Consider the following 23,416-nt stretch of genomic DNA (forward strand, 5'->3'; position numbering starts at 1 on the left):
ATCAAGAAACAGACTCTTAACTATAGAGAATGAACTCATGGTGATCAGAGGGGAGGGGAGGGGAGGATGGGTTAAATAGGTGATGGGGATTAAATAATGCACCTGTCATGATGAGTACAGGGTGATGTATGGTGTTGAATTAAGTATATTGTACACCTGAAACTAATATAACACTTTATGTTAACCAACTCAAAGTAAAATTTTAAATTAAAAAAAAAAAAAAAAGAAAGTGACTGCTGTAAGTGATGGACCTTGCCCTGGTGGCCCAACCTGCTTTATGGTCCCTGCAAGGCCAGGTGACTTAGATCCATGGGCACCCTCAAGTCAGTATGCTGAGGAACCATTTAAGGGTCTGTTGTCAGGGAACTAGCTCATGCAATTCACAAGCATCTGGGACTAATGGGTGGGGTCAGAAGGACCCAAGCTAAGCCAGTCATTGCTTTCAGAGACCTGAACACCTAACAGATCTTAGGATCCCAAAGGATGGGAGAGAAAATTGCATACAATCACACATACCCTCACACCAGCATTGTGACATCCAGAGTCACTACATTGCCTTGTTGACCAAAAGAGAACATCTCAATGTGTGATTGTTACTGTAACTGTTGTTATATTTCTTCAGATATATAGATGTCTATGTAGTTATTAACTCTGCAAACACATACTTTGATAGACACACAATCACATTCACAAACACAAAAGCTGAAAATATACACACAGACAGCCACTCGTACAGTCCCCAGACCTGGCCCTACAGGCACCTCCACCAGACACCCACCTTCCGTGACCTGTAATATGTGTTGCAATACTTCAGCACAGTTGTTATGTGACCTTAAAGGTAACTGTGATACTCAGTCCAAAAGCCATATAAGCCCAGATAATATCAGGGCTTGACGATAACATTAGGCGATTTAATTAGCAAGTGAGTGTTAAAATAAAGGGGGGGGGGGTCCTTGTGGAAATGAGTAGTATTCAAATACATGGATTAGCTGCAGTGTTCTAGAACTTCTCCATATATGAACACAACATAGGATTCACCCTCTGGAATGATACAATTATACTGTAGGCTGGACACTTATATGATCCTGACCCAGGCCCATAGGACATTGGATTCAGATTTCCTGGTGCTATGTCCACTGTGTCTGCCTCTAGAACAGTGTCATGCCTCCCCTGTAAGACCCCTGTATTCAAAGTGTGCTTGGAGCATCTCAGGGACAGAGCACAGAAACCCCATGACACTTGCAGACCAGGTTATTCGATTGTCACTGTCCCTACATGCCAACATATCTGTCTAAACAGATTCATCTAGCCAGTTAGCTAGGTAGTGGGGGAGGAAAACCATGACCCTCACCTAAATGTGGAGTGGCTAATATTTAACAACAAATGAAAAATAGGGTATTACCAAATTGACCTAGGTCTGTTTGCAATACCTAAACCTACGCATGTGCTGATAAAACTGCTCTCCAAAATCCACACAAACCCCTGCCCCCTCAATCTGAGATATAAACATACATGCACACATTCCTCAGACATTTAAACACGCCTGATCACCCAGTCTAGCAGAAACCTTCACTACTACTTGTGCTCTTGCACTCAGACTGGAGGAGTCAAGAATGAGCTAAGCCATCCTAGAAATGAGCTCAGAGTTTGTATTTCCATCTCCTCATCCCCCTTCCCTGGGTAGCACTAAACAGGAAACTGCCCAAAACCCCCTCCCAGAAGCCCACCCAAACAGAAGCTTGGGAACAATTAGCCAAGGGAATAACACCCCACCGGGGCACAGGCTGAGCAGACCTTGGCACCAGGGTCCTCTGCTGTTGGCACACATTTGACAAGTTCCAGGAAGGGTATATCAGGGGCATGTTTGTGCTCTGTGCATTCCCATGCTGATATTAGTTGCATCTGTAAAATTGTAAGTGTTGTTCTGTGTTTCAAAATCCCATAGCCTTTGGTCTCCTTACTCAAGGGAGACTATACTTTGGCGTTTAAAAGGGGTTTAGGCATGTGTGAGAACACATGGCTGTCACTGTGGCAGAGGATGTACATATCACTCTGTATCATCATTAAGGGGTATTGGAAGGTAGCCATGATAAATGCCATTGTCCTGGGCTTTCCTCTCATGTACAGGTCAAGAATCTCCTTTCAGTTCTGTCCCAAGCTGTTCTCTGACCTGGGAGTACAGTGCTCCTCCCTGAGTAAATGACCTTAGGCCAGGTGGATCCAGGCGTCTGAAGGCAGAGCTAGAAGCTGACAAGAAGGCAAAGCAGAAGTGGTCATGAACTTGGCTGGCTGGGCCTGAACCTGCCCCCTTGCACCTGAGGACAGCACTGTACTTGCTATTGCTCCAGAACCAGAGGCCCTGCTAAGTCCAGGTAGAAAGTCCCAGTGATGGGAAACACCTCTGTCAATAGCTGGGCTCCTGTCCTCACCCACCTCCAAGTCCTCACAGCTCAGGCTAAATCCACATGTCGACAACAGGCAGAGGACAGGCGCCAAGGGTCCAAGATATCTTCTCTTCTACTCAGTTGACCACGGAACCCTTTTCCACAATCGCCCGTTTTCTGTCTCCAATGTTGTGATCTGCAGGAGCCCCTCCAAGGCAGCCCGGGGCCAATCTGGAAGGCAGGCCCACAGTAACCAGGAGGCTCCGACAGAGGGCAGCATTGCTTCCCATGGGCAGCCCGGATGAGGAGGTATTCACCCTGGACTGATTCACTCTCTCTGGGAGGCCAAAGACTCTCAAGGCCAGATTCGCAAGTAGGTGCCAGTGGAGCAGACAGAGAAAAGGGGGAACACTCGCTCGTGGAAGTTGACGCGGAAGGTGTAGAGGTGGCGCATGTCCTCCACAGCGTAGAAGGACACGGCCCCCACCTCTAGATCCAGGGCCACCCGCACGCGGGACAGGTGGCCACAGCTGAGGGGCGTCCGTTCAGGGCTAGTCACTGCCCAGTACTTCCCGCTGTTGAGCTGCAGTGCCCAGACGCCCTCCTCAGGGGTGAAGGGCGTGAGGCCCTTGCGGCGCACGCTCTCTCGCGCCACGCCGAAGGCCCAGCCGTCCTTGGAGCCCACTTCCACCTCCCAGTGGTGCCGCCCGGAGGAGAAACCACAGGACGCCAAGACTCGCGTGTTGGTGTCAAAGCGGCGTGGGTGGCAGGGCAAGTCCTGCGCCCGCTGTCCAAGGCGCACGCTCTTAAGATCCAGAGAGAGGATGAGGCGGGGGTTGGCAGTGTCGGGGTCCAAGGTCAGCTCCACTGAAGGCAGAGACAGGGAGAGATGTCCCATGCAAACCCTCTCCCCAGCTCCCGTCAGTTACTTCTCCTCCACCATCCCCCCAAAACATGTACAAGTGGAAGCCAAACAAAAGGAATGTGTGAACCTAATTTGGATCACAATTAGAACAGATCGACAAATACAATTTAAAAGACAACTGGAGAATTTCAAACACTAGGTATTGGAAAGAAGCATTACTTTTTCTAATTGTGATTATGGCTTTGTGGGTTTTTTTAAGTCTATCTTTAGAGATAACATACTGATATTTATGGAAATAACTTATCCATGATTTGCTTCCAAATAATCCAGTGGGAAGAAGCAGGTAGGGGCATTTATAAAAATATCAGCTGAAGGTCTATGATGAGAACATAATATTCATTATGATCTTCTCTCTACTTTTGTATATATTTAAATTTTTTCATAATAAAAACTTAAAATATGCACACTTGTCATAAGTACTATGTTCTAGGACTATTCTAGGCCCTGGGAATCCCACGGTTCAGTATCCCTGCCCTCCTGTAGCTTCCTTTCTGGGGGGAAGGAAAGAAGAGACAATAAATGGTAAACATGGACAATAAGAGGAGTCAGAAGAGAAGGCTGTAATTTCAATTAGAGTGGCCAGGGAAGGTGAAAAGGCCTAGGTATGCATTTGAGCAAAGACATAAAGGAGGTGAGGAAGCCAGGCATGTAGCTGTCTAGAGGAAGCATATTCAAGGCTGAGGCCAGCCAGTGCAGTGCAAATGCTCTGAGGTGGGGGTGTGCTTAGTGCATTTCAGAAGCAGCAAAGAGCACTTGTTGTGGCTGCACAGAGTAAGCTAGAGGGAGAGCGTGCAGTGAGTTCAGAGCCTATGAAGCCTTGAAGACCATAGAGAGGACATTATTGAGTGAGAGGGGCTGTCCTAGGGTTCTGTGCAGAAGAGGGTCATGATCTGATTTGGTTTAGATCCTTCCATGGTAAATTCTGACATAGCTTGATCAATCATTAGCATCATGAATATGTGCCCCCCTCTGCCCTCCTGCAGAGTTAGATCCCACTCACCCCAGAGCTCTGCAGTAGTAAGAACCTCCTCCCTTCCTGTCTTCAATCTCTTCCTGCTTTGCCTGACCCCTGCACACAAGCCCTGTCCCCAGGAGAGGTCTCTGTTTGTCTGGAAGGGGGAATGGGGAGAGAGGCTCATCCAGGTGACTGGTCCGCAATTTATAGGCCTAAAGGTCCCACTGAGGCCTGAGGGAGCCAGAACTGGGAGGCAAGGATGAGGGGAGGGCAGAGGCAGGCAGGTAGAAGGAACCAGCCATTCACAAAGCCCAGAGAAACAATCATGGGGAGGCAGTGGATTCTCTACATGGCCAAATAATGGGAAATCACTATCACAAGAACCATCTTACCTTTCTCCTCTTTCTCTAGCTCTCCACGAAGATCCTCTGAGGAGGAGAAACAAAGCAGGATATTCGTAAATGACTCAGAAGATTGTCTATCTGGCAATGATGGTGAATATCACCTCCTCTGACATTTACAGCCAGATACCCCGAAGGCTGAGAGTTGATGTGTAGACACGGGGTCAAGTGTGAGGGATCAGGAAGGGGCAGTATCCTAGCTCTACCTCTTCCACTTCCCTCTCTTTTGCCTGAGCTAGTCTGAGCTGAGCTCTCCCTCCTCATCCTTCTTCTTGCCCCAGTAGCCCTCTACCCTGCCTGTCCCTGGGGGAATCTTTGTGCTCTGGGGAGCAGGGGCTGCTGAATGGATTTGCCACCACCATCTCCCTGCGCCAATCTGTCCTTGACACACCCTAGCTCCTATTTTCTAACAAACCTTCTGGAAAGACATATTCCTGGGCCCCCAAACTACCAGAAACACACCATGGCCACCAGCACTGCATGGCCCAACCCCAAGCACAGGCCCTACCTTTGAACTTCTTGAGCAGCCCCTTTAAGACAAAGGTCTTGAGGGAAACATTCCAGACTTTATTCTTCATCTCAGAAGAGACTGTGGTTGGCTTGGGACCAGGCACATTGCTGCATCTGCAGGACAAAGAGCCTGAGGAAGGCCCACAAACACCGTCCCACTCCCACCAGGCTGTGAAAATTAGGATGGTAAGGTCCTCTTGGTGGGGAGAGGTAGGAAAAGAGAGGCTGATCTTACAGCAGAATATCCACAGCCAGGCAGGTGGACATTTGCCTTAGAAGGTACATAGGTAAGGCAGTGTGGGAATTGGGAGTGTGAGGTCAGGGATGAGGGGATGAAGAGAGAGAGCTCAGTGGAAAAGGAGAAGAGCCAGCTTGGAAAGACCTAAGGAAATCTTAGGTCCACTCACCTGCTTAGTGTGTTTTTGAATTCCTGGAAAGAAAGATGAAAGAAAGCCAAATCAGCACGAGGTAACCTCCAGTTACTTTTGAGAAAATAAAACTGACCCCTTGTGCTGCTTTCAGAGGAATATGCAACTTTTTTTATTTTTATTTTTTTAGTAGGCTCCACAAGCAGTTTATAGCCCAAGGTGGGGCTTGAACTCACAACCTTGAGATCAAGACCTGATCTGAGATCAAGAGTCAGAGGCTTGGCCAACCAAGGCACCCAGGGATCTAGGTACCCCCAGAGGAATAAGCAATAAGGTGTACTACCACTCCCTACCACCTTTATGGGCCCAGGTGTCAGTGGCTTCCTGCTGTGGCTGGTTTCTGGGTGTCTTATCAACTCTCTGCCCACAGCTTTGCAAATGCTCTCTTCATTACAGAATCATCACTGGAGCTTTGTGCTGGGATCCAGTGTTGCCTACCCTCTCTACACCACCCCAGATAAGTCACAGCCCTTATGCAATGACTGGTTACTCATACCAGCACCTTTCAAATGCCTATTCTTGACCAATTTGTGGATTGTGACTATTTATTTATTTTGAGAGAGCCCATGAGCAAGTGGGGGAAGGGCAGAGAGCGAGGGAGAGAGAATCCCAAGCAGGCTCCTTGCTGTCACTGCAGATCCATATGGGACTTGATCCCACCAACCATGAGATCATGACCTGAGCTGAAATCAAGAGTCTGAAGCTTAACCAAGTGAGCCACCCAACCCCCCCCTTTTTAAAGTTTATTAATAATTTATTAGTAATATTAATAAATATTGAGAGAATGAGCAGGGGAAGGAGGGAGAGAGTGTGACTATTTATTTTAAAAGGAAATAGAATAGAAAATGTCAAAGTACATCCGGTGTAGTAAAGTATTATTTTATGAGACTTTTGGCATAAGGTTTACATCCTGGAATATGACATAAGCCTTGCATATAGCTCTTTGGAACTCCTTTCTGTCTGCTAGATTGGATGTTGCTCAATTCATGTCATTGAGTAAAGCCAGTAAGATCTTTATTGTGACTCGAGGTCAAGAAATTTTTATCACAACTTTTTAGACCTTTAACCCCAGGAGAATCAGGGCAGTTTTCTCCAGTCCCCTTCTGCTTGAGTATGTGATTCTACTAAATTCACAGGATCTAACTCTGTTCTCACTGTTTATGAAGGCTTAGGATAAATGATCCATACCTCTGGCCAAGCCAGACTCACCTGGAGAAAGTCAAGGTCAGGCTTTCGAGATGTCTCCTGGATCTGGCTGCTGAGCTTGGAGAGCTGGGTGATTTCACCCTCAAGCTGAGCTATGTTCTCATTTTGCTTCTGTGTCACCTCCCGTGACAGCTCCTCCAGGCGGCCCAGGAGCCGGCCCTCCTGCTCCACCAGGAAGGCCCGCAGAGCCTGGAACTCTGCACCCACCTTCTCTCGCTCAGCTGCCATCTGCTTCTATCTCAGGAGAGAAGTTGGAGAGGCAATGGGGCACAGGCATCAAGATGTGGCATTTGGACAGGAGACTCTGAGCCATCCCACAGGACAAAGTTCCATCCCCCTCACTGGTCAGGGATCAGAGACTCAACTACACATACCCACCAAGCACAGACTCTAATTTAAATATCCCACCTCTGAATGCAGAGCAGCTTCAACACATGCTCTCATGTCCCCTGTCACAGATGTGCTCTCCCATCAATCTAGGACAACTTATACTTGCCTCAGAACCACCCTGGGCTGCAGTTTCCTCATTTGAAAAGTAGGAGGAATAAATTAGTGCCTCCTAGAGCCACTGCAAGAATTAAACTGAGGTCACTCCCTCCCACCCCCGAACACATTTGTTTTGAGTTAAAAAACCATCCTAGGGGCGCCTGGGTGGCGCAATCGGTTAAGCGTCCGACTTCAGCCAGGTCACGATCTCGAGGTCCGGGGAGTTCGAGCCCCGCGTCAGGCTCTGGGCTGATGGCTCAGAGCCTGGAGCCTGTTTCCGATTCTGTGTCTCCCTCTCTCTCTGCCCCTCCCCCGTTCATGCTCTGTCTCTCTCTGTCCCAAAAATAAATAAAAACGTTGAAAAAAAACAATTAAAAAAAAAAAAAACCATCCTAAAATTTGTATGGAACCACAAAAGACCCCGCATACCAAAGTAATATTGAAGAAGAAGACTAAAGTGGGAGGTATCACAATCCCAGACTTTAGCCTCTACTACAAAGCTGTAATCATCAAGACAGCATGGTATTGGCACAAAAACAGACATAAAGACCAATGGAATAGAATAGAGCCTCCAGAATTGGACCCACAAAAGTATGGCCAACTAATCTTTGACAAAGAAGGAAAGAATATCCAATGGAAAAAAGACAGTCTCTTAACAAATGGTGCTGGGAGAACTGGACAGCAACATGCAGAAGAATGAAACTAGACCACTTTCCTACACCATTCACAAAAATAAACTCAAAATGGAAAAAGGACCTGAATGTGAGACAGGAAACCATCAAAATCCTAGAGGGGAAAACAGGAAAAAACCTCTCTGACCTCAGCCGCAGCAATTTCTTACTTGACACATCCCCAAAGGCAAGGGAATTAAAAGCAAAAATGAACTATTGGGACCTCATGAAGATAAAAAGTTTCTACACTGTAAAGAAAACAATCAACAAAACTAAAAGACAGCCAACGGAATGGAAAAGATATTTGCAAATGACATATTGTACAAAGGGCTAGTATCCAAAATCTATAAAGAGCTCACCAAACTCCACACCCGAAAAACAAATAACCCAGTGAAGAAATGGGCAGAAAACATGAATAGACACTTCTCTAAAGAAGACATCCGGATGGCCAACAGGCACATGAAAAGATGCTCAATGTTGCTCCTCATCAGGGAAATACAAATCAAAACCACATTGAGATACCACCTCACGCCAGTCAGAGTGGCTAAAATGAACAAATCAGGAGACTATAGATGCTGGAGAGGATGTGGAGAAACGGGAACCGTCTTGCCCTGTTGGTGGGAATGCAAACTGGTGCAGCCACTCTGGAAAACAGTGTGGAGGTTCCTCAAAAAATTAAAAACAGATCTACCCTATGACCCAGCAATAGCACTGCTAGGAATTTACCCACGGGATACAGGAGTGCTGATGCATAGGGGCACTTGTACCCCAATGTTTATAGCAGCACTTTCAACAATAGCCAAATTATGGAAAGAGCCTAAATGTCCATCAACTGATGAATGGATAAAGAAGATGTGGTTTATATATACAATGGAATACTACTTGGCAATGAGAAAGAATAAAATGTGGCCTTTGGTAGCAACGTGGATGGAAGTGGAGAGTGTTATGCTAAGTGAAATAAGTCATACAGAGAAAGACAGATACTATATGTTTTCACTTATATGTGGATCCTGAGAAACTTAACAGAAGACCATGGGGGAGCAGAAGGGGGAAAACAAAGTTAGAGAGGGAGGGAGGCAAACCATAAGAGACTCTTAAAAACTGAGAATAAACTGAGGATTGATGGGGGGTGGCAGGGAGGGGAAAGTGGGTGATGGGCATTGAGGAGGGCACCTGTTGGCATGAGCATTGGGTGTTGTATGGAAACCAATTTGACAGTAAATTTTAGATTTAGAAAAAAAAAAGAAAAGACAAAAGGCCCAAAATGGAGTCACTCACGCTAAGTCCCCCATCAGGAAACAGAGACTTAATTACAGTTTCAGTTCTCCCAGAAATAGAATCTTAAACCAGTCAATCAGGAGTCACCTGATCAGCATTAGTTGGGTAACTACCTGACAAACAGGGAAAGTAACCTTGCAATAATCCATCTGCTTTTTGGCCCAGTATAACTTCCTTGTTCCTGCCCCTACTGCCTATAAAATCTCTTGGCTTGCATAGCTTTTCAGAGCTCTTTTTCTATCTGCTAGATGGGATACTGCCCAGTTCATGAATCACTGAATAAAACCAATAAGAACTGCAAATTTTACTCAGATTTTGTCCTTTAACATTTGTCACCCCTCCAACTTTCACTCTTCACTTCTTTTTAAAGATTGCACATACAATGCCAGGATGGTGGGGTCCTCTGTTGTCACGCAAAGAGGGCCCGCCTGGAAAGTGCCCTGCTCACCAGGAGCTCCTTGCTCTCCTTCTCTTCCGTGGAACGAAACACCTCATAGTCTTCCAGATCCTTCCTCAAGACCTTCAGCCTACACTCCAGGAGCTCCTGCAGGAGGGTGAGAAGGGAGACATTACGGGAAGAGGACTCTGGAAACCCTACATGTGCCTTCCCGGAGCCATCCAGGAGAAAGACAAGGCCCTATTAATTGAAGAGGAGGAGGCAAGGTTGAAGACCTGTCTGGACATCGGGATAGCGGACAGCCTGCACAGACGCACATAGGGGTACGGGGCAATTGAAAGGTGACTCCAAAGACCTCAAGGTCTCACTTCCCCAACCATCTGTGCACAATCCTGGCTGAAATGCAGGCCCTTTGGCAGCCCAACCTGCCTAGTTTTGTCCTCTGATCTCTTAATCACCATCAGAAAGATGTCTGGGAGGGAGTGCTGGAGCGGATTAAGGAGTAAAGAAAAACTGGGGGCTGTGTGCCTGAAGCCTCCGTGCACACCCCAGTAAGGAAGTGGGAAAGAGAAGTGCCTCAAACCCATATCTTTGACACAACCAAAGACAGCTTTTGGTGCTCTATTCAACCCAGAAGTCACCCACTGCCTTACCCCAACCTTTTTGGAAGGTCGTCCCACTCCAGGACGCGGGGACATTGCACAGAGCCACGCCCAGGGAAAGGCGGGGGCTGAGAATGGGGGCAGAGGAAGTGGGGGTGTGACGGAGACACCGCTAGAAGCCAAGGACAGACAGAAAATCGCGAAGTCTGGGGGCATCAATTAGGCGATCCAGTAGGGAGCCCAGAGGGAAGCTCGAGGTGGGTGGGAGGATGGTACTGGTTGTGTGTGGGTGACCCAGCGAGTGCTGCAATCAGTCCCAGAGCCAGTGGAACAGGAAGAAAGAGGCAGGGTCTCACCTGGGTATCCTGCCTGCCTGCCTGCCAGAGGTCTGCACTGTCTGCGCGGGAAGACAGGACCCAAACTGGGGTCCTGAGGCTCTGCATGGGTGGGGCCCGCCCTCACCTTAGCTTCCTGCACAGCCTCGTCTAGCGGCAACACTGCGTGCGCTCGGTGTTCGCGGGCGCGGTCGCACACCACGCAAATGGCGCGTCCGTCGTCCTGGCAGTAGAGCTTGAGCGGTTCACCATGCTGTACGCACCCGGCCACCGCCGCCTCCGGGGGCCGGTGTTCTCCTGGAGCGGCCGCAGGCAGGCTGAAGCGCCGCAACAGCGTGGCCACTGAGGCCAGCTGCCTGTTGGGCCGCAGCTGGCCGGGACGCACGGGCTCTCTACACTGTGGGCAGGGCAGCGGACAAGGCAGCGCGCGCGGCACTGTGGTCGTTCCTGTGCCGGGGCGCTCCCAACAGCGCGCGATACAGGAGCGGCAGAAGCTATGACCGCACTCGACGGATACGGGCTCGCGGAAGAGCTCCAGGCAGATAGAGCATGTGGCCTCGCCCTGTAGCTCTGCCGCCAATGCCAGCGCCTCGGCCCCGGAGCCGGGGCCAGTCCGCGGCCCCACCGCCGCCATGCGCTTCCTTAGCGCACTTAAGTCCAGCAGTGCTGGAGAAGCCGAGGGACCCGACAGTTCGCGGTTCGGAGTGGGGAGGCCCAGTAGGGGCCTCCGAGCACCCACTGGGAGAGGAAGGGCGGGGCTGACGCCGGGCAGGCGGAGACGTAAGCTGAGGGCTGGCGGGGCCGGGAAGCGGAGAGAAGAATGAGAGTTGTGGGCGGGCCCGACCGCACTGCTCGACTGGATCCAAGCGCCGGCCAGCTCCCTGCACCTCTGCTCTGGGCCACTCAATCACTGGCTTTGGTCTGCGGCCTCCTCGGTCCCCTGGCGCCCTCTCTCTGTCGCCCCCCCTTGCCCAGCCCGTCAGCAGTCCTCTCTAAGCCACCCACAGCCTGGCCCAGGCAGCCGTGGGAAACAGGCCCGGACAGGTGGGAGCCCACACCCAGCGGGCACAACTCGTCGTGGCCGCCTGAGGCCAACCCAGCAGGGCCAGGCCTTGGGCCTAGCGCCCGGGCCACAGTGTCAGGTTCCCAGAGTGCAGGTTTGTCCTGGTCCTGTGCTGACCTAAATTTAGTGTCTGGAACCTGGCTCTTGCCCCCACCCCCAAGCCTGGCATAGTATCTATTTCCCACTGTTGTTCTCCCCCTTGTTTATTCTTTATTTAATTTTTGGCTTTGAATAAATAATACATTTACAATGAATTTTCCCACTTTAATCTCCCTCCCAAATAACTCAACCCTCTACTGTCCCTCCAGAACTACCTGATGTATTTGTTTCCACCTCCTTTCCTCATTCCCTCTGGAGGCCACTCAGGGCAGGCTTTAGCGACCACCCTCCTCAGAAACCACTCTTGTCAAGGTCACCAGTAACCTCAGCAATTCTAACCTAAAGGCATAGGCTCCTTCTCCAGCCTCACCTCATCTGCGCTCTTCGCTGATGCTTCCTCCTTGCTGACACTCTTTCCTGGCGCCTTCCAGGTTACTGTACTCCCTGGCTCTCCACCCACATCCCTGGCCTCCTACCTTTTTCTTGGTCTCTCTTGTGGTTTCTTCCTCCTCTCCCCGCACTTGCTCAGCCCTTGGACCTCCGTCTATCCTCACTTGTGATCTCTTCCATTTTCTTGGTTTGAAATACCCTCTCCTTGTGGATGCCACAATACACATCCCCACCCAGGTTCCCTTAGGATGCCTGGCTCCCACATCCATCCCCAGGCAGCATGTCCTAAGGAATATCACTCCGCACTCGCTGTATCCACAACTGTATTTCTAATCTGCTTCTCCACCTGTTCCTTCCACAGTCTTCCCCACCCCACCCCATTTAACAGCGACTCCATCCCTTCAGGTGCTGAGGCCAAACTGGGGAGTCCTCTATGACTCCCAAGAGGAATACATTACCCACACTCCACCCTCAGTTCCTCAGTGTGTCCTCCCTCTCTCATGTCCTCCACTGCACCATTTCCAATGATCTGATGATCACAATTCTCTCCCCTTCTGTCACATTGTTCTACCTTGTCTTCTCCACCCAGCTGTGAGAACAGTCCTGTTAAAATGTTAAGTCAGATTAATGTTAAGTTCTCCTCTGCTCAAACCCTCCATTGGCTCCCACTTCTCAAAGTCAAAGTCTTTACAGTCCTCCAAAGGCCCTATCCATTCTTTGACCCCATACCCTGCACCCAGCCTCTCTATCCGCATCTCTTGTCACTCTCCTCTGTTGACTCCTCTCTTTCCATATGGACCTCCTAGCTATTCCTGCACCATGCCAGCAAGATCCTATCTCAGGGCCTTTGAACTGGCTTTTACCATTACTTGGACTTCTCTTTTCCCATACTTGCATGGCTTACTTCTCACCTCTTTCAAGCCTTGTTTCAAATAACCTCTCAGCGAAGCCTGCCCCCACCACACTGTTTAAAATCGCACCTTACCGCACTTTAATCTTCAACGCGGGCTCTATTTTCTAACACTCTACTCCCTCCTCTGGAATTTGAGCTATTGAAGGGGATGACTGTGTCAGTTTTGTTCGCGGCTGGACCCCCAGATTTCTAGAGCAGTTCTTGGCACATAGTAAGCGATCGGTAAAGTTTTCTTGGAATGAACTGATTTAACATTGTTCAAAATTCAGATATACACAGCAGTTCACAGCGAAAAGTGTGTCCACTGTCTACGCTCGAGTCTCCTCCCCATCCCAAGCGATCAACTTTGCAATTCTGAATTACTACACTCCCTTTCTTTTTGTTTAACAAACGTAGCAGTCTGCACACAGTCTTCTTTACTTCACTTTTTCGGATCACAGTTCATTTGGGGCATTGTGCCCAATGACTTCCCCCCTGCCTTCAGGTGTTTATTCCGGCCCTGTTCTTCCAGCGAACGTCCCCTCAGTGGGGACAGTGGAGGACTCGGAAACACAGCTCCAAGCGCTACGGTACCAATGCTTTGCAGCATCTGGGTTATCTCGCTCCGCCATTTGCGCAGCCGCTCTCTGTGCTGATATACAGTCAAGAGAGCATGTAGAGAGTCACTTGGCCAGGTGGGGATGTAGCTCAGTGGTAGAGCGCATGCTTTGCATGTATGAGGCCCCGGGTTCGATCCCCGGCATCTCCAGCACGGGTTTGCGTGAAAGCTTCTTTTTCATTAAGTTTTGAAACTAGGCGTGTTTGCAAAGCCTGGGGGACAAACTTCCTATCTTGGAGTTTGCACAGGTTGGAGGGGGCGACCGTGGGACCCACCTACTCGATTTCCCAGATACCACCTCTGAACTCCAGATTAAAGTATCAGAGTGAGCATGCCAGCGCCATAGAAAGAATGCGTTTACCGTCCTTCGCCCCCTGCACTTTCGGGGAATGGAAAAAGTTTAGGTCGCGGGCAGACCAGAGTAAACAGAAAACAGACTTAGATGGGAGGGGCAGTCAGGCATGATCTACAGGCTTTACGTTCCGCGGGCTAAGGAACCATTTGATTAGGTCACAACCAAACCGACCTTTAAATTTGGAGCCACAAACAGCCTGAATAGTACCTTGAAGTAAGAATTGTTGAGACACCCTCCCAGGCCGCCCGGCTAGCTCAGTCGGTAGAGCATGAGACTCTTAATCTCAGGGTCGTGGGTTCGAGCCCCACGTTGGGCGCGCAGTGTGTCTTTTCTTGTATTTCAATTGATGACAACCGGTTCACTACCTCTGTGTTCTGGGACAACAAAAACCTCATTCTGGAAATTTCCTGTGTGCAGCAGTCAACTGGCCTTTTTTTGTAGCTATACCTTTGTTCATGGATTAATTTATGCTTTACCGCTAGCAAAGTGAATTTTACATAAGTATATGTAAATTATTAGTTTTTAAAATAGTTAAAATATGCAAAATAAAATTTACCATTTCAATAGTTTTTACATGTACAGTTCTGTAGCTTTTCACACATTCACACTGTTGTGCAATCACCATCTATCCATCTCCAATCGCTTCTTGGCCTTTTGGCTAACATCAAGTGTAGTATCCATCTCCAAACTTTCTCGTCTTCCCCAACTGCAACTCTATCCAGGAAATACTATCTCCATTCTCTCCTTCCCCCAGCCCCTGGCAACCACCATTCCACTATCTCTATGACTACTCTAGGGGCCTTATACATATATTTGTTCTTTTGTGACTGGCTTATTTCACTTAGCACAGTGTCTTCAGGGTTCATCCGTGTGTATCAAAATTTCTTTCTTTTTAAAGCTAACTAATATTCCATCATATGTTACATTATTTTTAACTGTTCATCTGTCTACAAACACTTGGTTAGTTTCCTTCCATTTTTTGGCTCTTGTGAATAATGAAGCTATTAGCATCGGTGTGCAAATACCTGTTTGAGTTCCTGCTTTCACTTATGTTGGGGATATACCTAGAAGTGAAATTGCTTACCATATGGTGTTTATTTTTGTCTTTTTAATTTTAACTCCAGTATTATAACATATGGTATTCCTATGTTTAATAGTTTTGAAGAATCACTATACTATTTTCCACAGAATTCCACAAAATAAGTTTTTAAATATCTTTTGAGTAGGTTACAAACTGTACTGTTCAAAAATTGAACCATATATAAAAATATTCAGTGAAAACTGTCATCTTCTCTCCTTAGGTAACAACTTTTGTTTCTTTGTATATATTCTTCCACAGTTACATATTTTTGATGCAAATATATTTCTATTTTCCTCTATTTTATACAAAAAGATAGTTACAACTCTTACATTTGGGGATCTTTCCATCTCAAGACATAGGAAACTTTCTAAATCTTTTTTTTTTCAGCTGCATCATATTCCCCTGTAGATGAATCACAGTTTATTTAACAAATCACCTACTGATGGACATTTATGTTGTTTCTAACCTCTTATTATTATAATCAATTCTGCAGTTAATAAGGATATTGTGTTGTTATTTTGCACTTTTGCACTCATATCTGTGGGGCAAATTCCTAGAAGTGAGATTGCTAGGTCAAAGCTTAAATGTGATTGTAATTTTATAGATGTAGACAAATCACTGAACTGTGGATCTTACAGGCTGATATTCCTTCCTACCAGCCATGAATCAGATTGCCTGTTTCTCCACTACTTTGGTGGCAATGGACTGCTTTAACAAATCTAACATGACTCCACCCTCCTTAAAATTGCCAGGGTCCCTCACTGCCTGTCCTAGATAAGATGATACCCATTGCAGGGCCTACAGGGCATGGCCTGACAGGAAGAGGGACCCTCCTTTTGCCTCTCAGAGGAGCATACTCAAGCAAAAGATTCTGAAGATCACAGTGTCAATCTATTTATGGCTTCTAATCCAATTCTATAGGACAACATTATTTTTTTCTTTTTTAGGCCTGGTTCTGTGAAGACTATTATGTTTCCTTCATTTGCAGAGCCACGACATCTTTGGAAAGGCAAACTCGTTTATTTCTTACTCTGCAAATTTTCTCCCTTGGACAGGAAGAAACCAACCAAACATAAGAAATTAAATTTGTATGTGATTTTCTATTTGGTCTTGATATCACATGGGGCATGTATAAATTATTAGATCATGGGGGTGCCTGGGTGGCTCAATGGGTTAAGCTTCCAACTTCAGCTGAGGTCATGAGCTCACAGTTTATGGGTTCAGGCCCTGCCTTGGGTTCTGTGCTGACAGCTCAGAGCCTGGAGCCTGCTTCAGATTCTGCGTCTCCCACTCTCTTTGCCCTTCCCCTGCTCATGCTTTCTCTCTCTCTCTCTCTCTTCCAAAAATAAATTTAAAAATATTATTTATTAGATCATGCATGAACTTGTGGTCTACAATAATAATTATATGTAATTTATATATAAAGTATTAATTCACCATAGACTTGAATGTTTTTATCTAAAACCTCATTTGAAACAGAAAAGTATCTCCAGGTTTAAAATATTTATGGCTATTTTCTAACTAGTCTAAAAATACTCCAGTGTCAGCTGTTTCTTTAACAGTCAGTGGTTTCCTTTTACTAGCTTGACAAAGTCATTCTCCTAGGGTCTGTGTAGAATCAGGAGAAATGGCTCAACGACCAACAAATACCCCCCTGTTATTTCAATGCTGTTTATATTATATCACATTTGTTAAGGGTACAAAGTCCCCTAAATAAAAGGCAGGTTTCAGTCACATACTGGTGTCCTGGGGAATGTGAATTTGGGGTAAGTAGGAAGACAAAATGTCAATCAGAGCAACCTAATTCTGGAGGACTGCATGCCAGAGGAAGAGTGACCAAATAGATGACCCAGAATGACCTGCTCCTCCATTCTGTGTCAGGACCAACTGGATTAAAATCACTGGGTATTTTTGGCAACTGCTGTCATTTGAGATGTTTAATGTCTAACGACTAGGGAGGCTTTAGAATATGGAAAAGAATACATACTTGTTCTGTGATTAATATTCAATGTATTACAGTTGTCAATGTTAAAGCCTAGTTTTTCTCAAGGTTTTAAATTCAACTTATAAGTATTGCTGTTTTTCTTATAAAGCTAGCAAATTTTGGAATAGGAAAATCAATAGGTCCTTGCACTCATTACTTCACTAGTACCTTCATGAATTATGGTTATCGAAAGGCGTCATCCCAAACATCTCAGCCATTGGTGATAGTTTCTCTTAGACGTTTCAGGTGACAGTTGTAGATGTACCTATCTGAACCCTCATTGAGTGTGGAGGAGAGGGAGACACTGATTAGGTTACAGGTGCAGTGTAGAGCCAGTACCTGAACCTTGGTTGCTGCTGCCGTCTCCCTGCTTCAACCACCAACTCACAGCATTTAGAAACCCCGGGTGTGTTGTCTATTTGCAAGCTTCTGAATGAAGCTATGTGTTTATTCATCTGTCCTTAAAAACTCCACATTGAGGTCCTGCTGTATTTCTCATCAGCCTGGGAGTCCTCTAAGACTACAGATCTAGTGTCTTCCATACCTTTTTCTATCCACTTGTAAATAAATACAGCAGCTGATGTGGATGGACTCATCAGAATGCAGAGCCAAGGAGTTATAGCTGTGGCTCCTTATCCTCCAAGTCCCTGGTCTTCCTTCACTCATTGAACCCACGAAGCACACTCCTACTTCAGAGACTTTTAATCCTCTGCCCATCTCCCAAAGGCTTCTTCCCAAGATCTTTGAAAGGCTGGCTGTCTCCTTTTTATCTTCCTGACTCAGCTTATTGTCACCTTTTTTTTTCTTTTTCTTTTTAAATTTAAGTCCAAGTTAGTTAACATATAGTGTAATAATGATTTCAGGAATAGAATTTGGTGATTTATCACATATGACACCCAGTGCTCATTCCAGCAAGTGTCCTCCTTAATGCCCCTCAACTGTTTAGCCCATCCCCCCATCCAGCATCCCACCAGCAACCCTCAGTAGCCCATCTCTGTTTGCTTGTCACTCTATCAGATATCCTTCATTTTCTCACAGTTCTTATCATCCTCTGAGATAGAGACAGTGAGGTGGGAAGTGATGGAGGCAGAGATAAAACTGGAATTGTGGAATAGAGGAAAATGTTGAAGCTGTGTGATAGGTACTTGGGTTTCATAATATCATTAACTCTACTTTGAATTTTCTAATAAGTTTTTTAACAAATAAATCAAAAGGAAACATAATTACTTATGAGTGAGAGATTAAAATTTTAGGTAGATAATTTTGTAGAATAATGATATTGGGGCTTGTTTGAAAAAATGTAAAGATCTAGCAAAGCGACAATTACATAGAACCCTGAGTGTTAACTCATGTCCTTTAAACTATTTCCCTGGGGTACTCAGAAGCAGGGGAGCCAGAAACCTTGAGCTCCATGCACTGTCCTGGCACCTAGATTTGGCCTTTTTCTTTCACTCTTCACTGAAAAAAAAAAAAAAAAAAAAGGGAATCTCCCTAAATATTCTCCTGCGTCCTAAGGCAGGAAAAAATTACAGATGAATCCAAAGCATGAGTAGTTTCCAGGAAACAAGGATGCTCTCAAATTGTCAGGGCAATGCTGAACAGATAAAGGGGCCAATGTGAAGGGGCTCCCACTGACAAGCAGCTACAATTTAAGTATCAAAAGAGAATAATAATTAGCATTAATTGAAACAAGATGAGCCTAGGAAAGCTTTTAAAACCATAATGACAAGTTAGCACTAAGTGTAATCCAAAGAAATATGACTCAAAGCAGACGGCTTCCTGCACAGCTTGTTGCCCAGCCCAGCTGGGTTTTTGGTGTTAATTGTGTTGCTTTGAATTTGTTTACTATCTCCACAAGGAACAGGAATGAAAGCTCATAGATAAGCTGAGGCACAAAACAAAATTCACCTGGTGAAGAGTGACTGAGTGATGGTGCTGGCCTCTCAGAGTTCTGGGGCCACCAAGAAGGTCAGTTTGGGGGGGCGTGCAGGAGACACTCTAACAGTGCAGAGCCTGGAGTGAGGAGCATGTACTGACTGACTTGCCTCAAATCAGTAAAACATGAAAAAAGAAAGAAAGAAAGAGGGAGAGAGAGACAGAGAGGAAGGAAGAAGAAAGGAAAGAAAGGGAGAAAGAGAGAAAGGAGGGAAGGAGGGAAGGAAGGAAGGAAGGAAGGAAGGAAACAAGGAAACAAGGAAACAAGGAAACAAGGAAACAAGGAAACAAGCAAGCAAGCAAGCAATGGGGTCAGCAGGGGAAGGAGAAGCTTTCTCCCAGGTATGATCCAGAATCCTTCACTCTTCACTCCTCTGGGTCTCTAAGTTCCATGGCTGGGCTCTAGCCTTTCTGGTTGGGTGAATGCATCTTTAAGTTCTGGGAAGTTATACAAATAAGTGTGAAAGAGCAATGATAAAGAAATGGGCAAGATAATTGATTTTTTTCTTATGCTATTTTTGGTTATGCTTTGTCTGCATTGTGTGAAGCTTTAAAGACAATTTGATTTACAACTTTGATGTTTTATTTGGCTTTCCAGTTTGAACAGAAGTGCCGAGAAAGAAGTTGCTCGTCAAATGTTTAAATGTGCCCCCATCAGTTATGAAAGCGTGAACCCTATTTTCCAGGGCGTGAAAACAGACTGCGCTGCAGAAGTCCACAAAGTGTGCGTCTCTACGGACATCTGTCAAGCCTGGAACATTGGACTGGGGGCCCAGAGCACCTCTGGACTGCTTCTCTAAAGCCTTTTCCCCTTGACCTCTAGAGCCTGTTTCCCAACACACGAGACGTCTCACAGGATGGAGGCCGACGAGCTGCAAGTGAGGATCAGTGAAGAGGGCGGCTGATCAAGGCACCTCTGGAGAGAGGGATGGTCCTTTTTACTGCTCTCCATCACTGAGGACACACTGTACAGTGGGAGGGATGCAGGGTAGATACCATGTGGGTCTGCATGAGGGGGCGCGCGGGGAGCGAGAGGAAGGCGCCACTTGGAGGAGCGGAGACGGTCCCACTCAGGACAGGTGGATGGGGAGGCCCCAAGCTGGAAGTGAAGCCAGTCGGTGTAGAATTGTTCGTGGTAGTGTCCATAGTGTGGATGGTGAGGCCATTGCCTTTGGTTCCACCTGGCCAATCACCAACGGTCCGCAGGTAGGACCAACTTTGGGTTCCTCTGCTGTGCTTACTTGAATTTCTCTACGTGCCTTGTTTTCCTCTTCTCCATCCTTTAGCTCCGACTTCTATTCCTCTACCTCACGATTCCTCACCTTACGTGATGTGTCTGTCCTAGAGGCGTCACCTACAAACTGGGAACAACAATATTAAGTACCCTGCAGGATTGTTAGGTTCCTTTGAGGCAGACACCTAAAACAGGTCCAGACAAGAGCAACACAACGCATTGTAGGTGGTGTGGTCATTACCGCTGCAACGATCTTCCCTGTGAATACTTTCCCCTGGCCTGACTTCCACCATGCATTTCCAGCTCATTCTTTCTTGCACTTTTCAATATTTCATTTGTGGTTGCGTGACATTCCTTCCCTTTTCAGTCTTTTAACCCGACAGGATTTTAAGTTCTTTGAAGGAAATGTCTAAAGACATAGACCACCTTCTTTGTACCACAGATTTAGAGATCTGGACTGTGTTGGTTGAAGTGAACTGGTCATGAATTGGAAAAGACAAGAGTACATGAAGAACGATGTATCCATACATATTTGCACATATATTCCAAGGGCAAAATACCGAAGTAAACAAATTCGCTTAAATCAAAAGCATAAGACCGAAGTAAACAAATTCGCTTAAATTAAAAGCGTAAGCCCGAGATGTTTCCGCCCGGTTTCGAACCGGGGACCTTTCGCGTGTTAGGCGAACGTGATAACCACTACACTACGGAAACACACGCTAAAAGTTGCCCTCCTTAATCCTTCTAAGACGTATAGTCCTGCGTACTGCCCCGGTCTCTGCACGGGACCTGAGAGAGCTCTTGGAACCCTTTTTTCCTAGTTTACCAAAGGCTCTCACTTCCCACCGTGGCCCTGGGTAATAGCGCGCGCGACCCCTTAGTAGGTCCTGAAACCAGTCACATTCTGCAATTAAAACACCCCCCAGAACAGTAGTGAATGAAAGCAGTGGGCCTCTCTAGAAGTAGGGTAAATGTGGCTTCGGATGTTTGATACGAGATAATTGGCTCCATTTTGTCTCTTCTAGGGAGACAGCGGGAGGGTTTAAATTCTCACCCAATTTGTGCTGGATTGAGACTGAAGATTTAAAGGATTAAAGAAATGCTAAATGCATTCAAAGAATACGAGACTTGAATATATTTCGTTAAAATGTAAATATAAATAAGCCAAAAATAAAACTGGTTTTACCTTATGCTTTCAAAATAATTGTTTCCTCTAAGTTATGTAAAATTATCTATTAAAAATAAAGGGGAAATTGAAATTAATAAATATCAAATTTTAACTCAATGTTATTTAAATAAAGCTGAATATTTAATTAAATTTTGTAATGTAATGATATCTTTTAAGTATTTCATAAAAATAAAACTAATCAATTCTATCATGGAACATCCAGAATTGGGATGAGGCTTAATGCAGGTATATGTAGATCTATATACATACAAATCTAAGAGCAGTATAGATTATTTAATATTGCAAAACTTTTTTTTTTTTTTTTTTTTTTTTGGTCACCTAAGCTGATTCCAGAAGACCTGCAGAGCCAGGAATTGGATTGGAGGCTGATTCCTACTGAGTTGGGATCCTTGAGTTGTCTGCAACTGGTAAGCCCTTCTTCACCAGAGCACAAGGTGGAGGCCCTCTTGTCCAAGTCTGGCTCTAGGATCAAGGTCACCAGGGGCTTGCTGGTGGCCCAATCCATAGATGTTTTACCACCTTCCCATATTAGAACATGTATGGAATTTGACTCTACCAATCTGTCCCTCCTTTTTTGCACATCTTAACTCCCTTGGCCTCTGTGGAAGCTTTGCTGCTAGCTTTACTCCTATTCTGACTCCTTGTCCATCTATCTACAGATGGCCATCTCCCTGGAGAGTCACATTGGCATTGACAGTTTGACCCAGCCTCTACCCCTATGTCTGTGGCTCCAGCAATGACCACTCTCCCCAAGCTTCAAATCCACAAGTCTTGGACATAACCTTTTAGACATCTCCCAATCTCTTCAAGACAGAACTCATTACTTCTGTCTCACCTCTCACCCCACTCCTCAGTGTCAGAAGGTGGAAAGTCAGTATAAGCATCCTCTAAACTGAGAAGATGGAAAAAAGGAAGCAAGCTACTCCATTATGGCTTTCACAGAGTTTTATTCAGAGTAACTTAACTGAAAGGGAGAGTGGGTGAGCACAGACCACCCAGGCCTTACCAGGCCATTCTCCATCCACATTCTCCACAGCTATACTCCTCCCAGTCCAGACCTTAATCCCTAGATTTTATGTTATGAGGGGCATTCCTGTCAGGCATACATTAACCTCCAGGGCACTGGAACACGTAGTGGGAGGGAAGTCATTGCCTGGCTTGAAGAGGATGGAGGGCCAAAAGTGGGTCAGTGTTGTCAGTACTCTTACACTCAGTCTCTGATCTCTGTTACTAAACCATCTAAAGCAGAAACCTGGGATCTCCCTCTCCTGTCCACATATAAACCATATGCCCCTAGCTCCTTTACCCTTCTCCCTTCTGGCTGCTGTCTTGCCACTGCCAGGTCAGCCACTTCCTTTCTAGACCATGGCTGTGTCCATCCAGACATGCAGTCTCATTCCCATCACACATCCTGCTTATCATTCCTAAAGGAATCCTTCTGGAATGTAAATCAGAGTGAATCCTACTGCCTCCATGGCCTCCATAGCCAAGGAGGAAAAAGACCAAAGATCCTAGTAGGGTTCCTTCTGTTTGCTGAATGTCTGAACTGATGAACACTTGACTCTTTTCTTCTAAGAGCAGCCTGGATCGCCTACCAGAGGGGATTCCAAACCGGGCCTGGCTGGAGGGGCAGCGGTGGAAAGGGTGGAGAGGAGAGAGAAGCAGAAATTGTAGCAAAAAGCTTGGAAGCGTGTGGCCCCAGCTTGTTGGGAGATGGACCAAGAAGCCTGCCACTTGGGCTTCCCTTTAATGAAAAGCCAGGATCTTTTTTAGGAATGTTTTCCTTTTCCAGTAAAGATTGTTAAAAAACAAAACAAAAACGTGAAACCACAATTTGCAAATGAATCCATATTTGTGCAAGAGAAAATGTCAAAGTTGAAACTCTTGGGACACAAGTTTATTTAGACCCATTAATTCCAAGATAAGACCACAGTAAAAGTAACTCTCCAGGAAGGCACGAGTGAGCTACAACTTACCAGCAAATCTACCTATTTTAC

General features: G+C 46.2%; 1 protein-coding gene and 3 non-coding genes across 12 annotated transcripts; 2 read left to right on the forward strand and 2 right to left on the reverse strand.

Annotated features, from left to right (window-relative positions):
* Positions 1-134: 134 nt before the first annotated feature.
* TRIM7 (tripartite motif containing 7) lies at positions 135-11,559 on the reverse strand. Of its 9 annotated transcripts, XM_047849201.1 has the most exons (8): positions 10,706-11,546; positions 9,693-9,788; positions 6,813-7,043; positions 5,583-5,605; positions 5,174-5,289; positions 4,657-4,692; positions 4,310-4,418; positions 3,058-3,251 (listed from the first exon to the last, which is right to left on the reverse strand). In XM_047849201.1, exons 1-8 carry the CDS (start codon positions 11,210-11,212, stop codon positions 3,191-3,193), a joined length of 1,179 nt encoding a protein of 392 aa, XP_047705157.1. In that variant the 5' UTR covers positions 11,213-11,546; the 3' UTR covers positions 3,058-3,190. The 9 variants fall into 9 exon arrangements, with proteins under 9 accessions (XP_047705141.1, XP_047705148.1, XP_047705188.1 ...); XM_047849185.1 differs by lacking the exon at positions 4,310-4,418 and having other exon boundaries at positions 135-3,251; positions 10,706-11,534; XM_047849210.1 differs by lacking the exon at positions 5,174-5,289 and having other exon boundaries at positions 3,114-3,251; positions 10,706-11,551.
* A 2,160-nt stretch (positions 11,560-13,719) lies between these two features.
* TRNAA-UGC (transfer RNA alanine (anticodon UGC)) lies at positions 13,720-13,791 on the forward strand. Its single transcript has one exon. It is a non-coding gene; the product is annotated as a tRNA-Ala (tRNA).
* Positions 13,792-14,239: 448 nt separating this feature from the next.
* On the forward strand, positions 14,240-14,312 carry TRNAK-CUU (transfer RNA lysine (anticodon CUU)). The gene has a single exon. It is a non-coding gene; the product is annotated as a tRNA-Lys (tRNA).
* Positions 14,313-20,871: 6,559 nt separating this feature from the next.
* On the reverse strand, positions 20,872-20,944 carry TRNAV-AAC (transfer RNA valine (anticodon AAC)). Its single transcript has one exon. It is a non-coding gene; the product is annotated as a tRNA-Val (tRNA).
* Positions 20,945-23,416: the final 2,472 nt, after the last annotated feature.

This window comes from Prionailurus viverrinus, chromosome A1, assembly GCF_022837055.1.
Source record: "Prionailurus viverrinus isolate Anna chromosome A1, UM_Priviv_1.0, whole genome shotgun sequence".
In the NCBI taxonomy this organism is placed as follows: Eukaryota; Metazoa; Chordata; class Mammalia; order Carnivora; family Felidae; genus Prionailurus; species Prionailurus viverrinus.

Bases quoted from the DNA above. Each gene is read 5' to 3' on its own strand.
- TRIM7 (XM_047849185.1), bottom strand. From the start codon at position 11,212: ATGGCGGCGGTGGGGCCGCGGACTGGCCCCGGCTCCGGGGCCGAGGCG. The intron at 4,693-5,173 runs GTAGGGCCTGTG...TCTCCTCCTCAG, and splicing joins GCTGCTCAAGAAGTTCAAAG to AGGATCTTCGTGGAGAGCTA. The intron at 3,252-4,656 runs GTAAGATGGTTC...CTCTGCCTTCAG, and splicing joins GCTAGAGAAAGAGGAGAAAG to TGGAGCTGACCTTGGACCCC.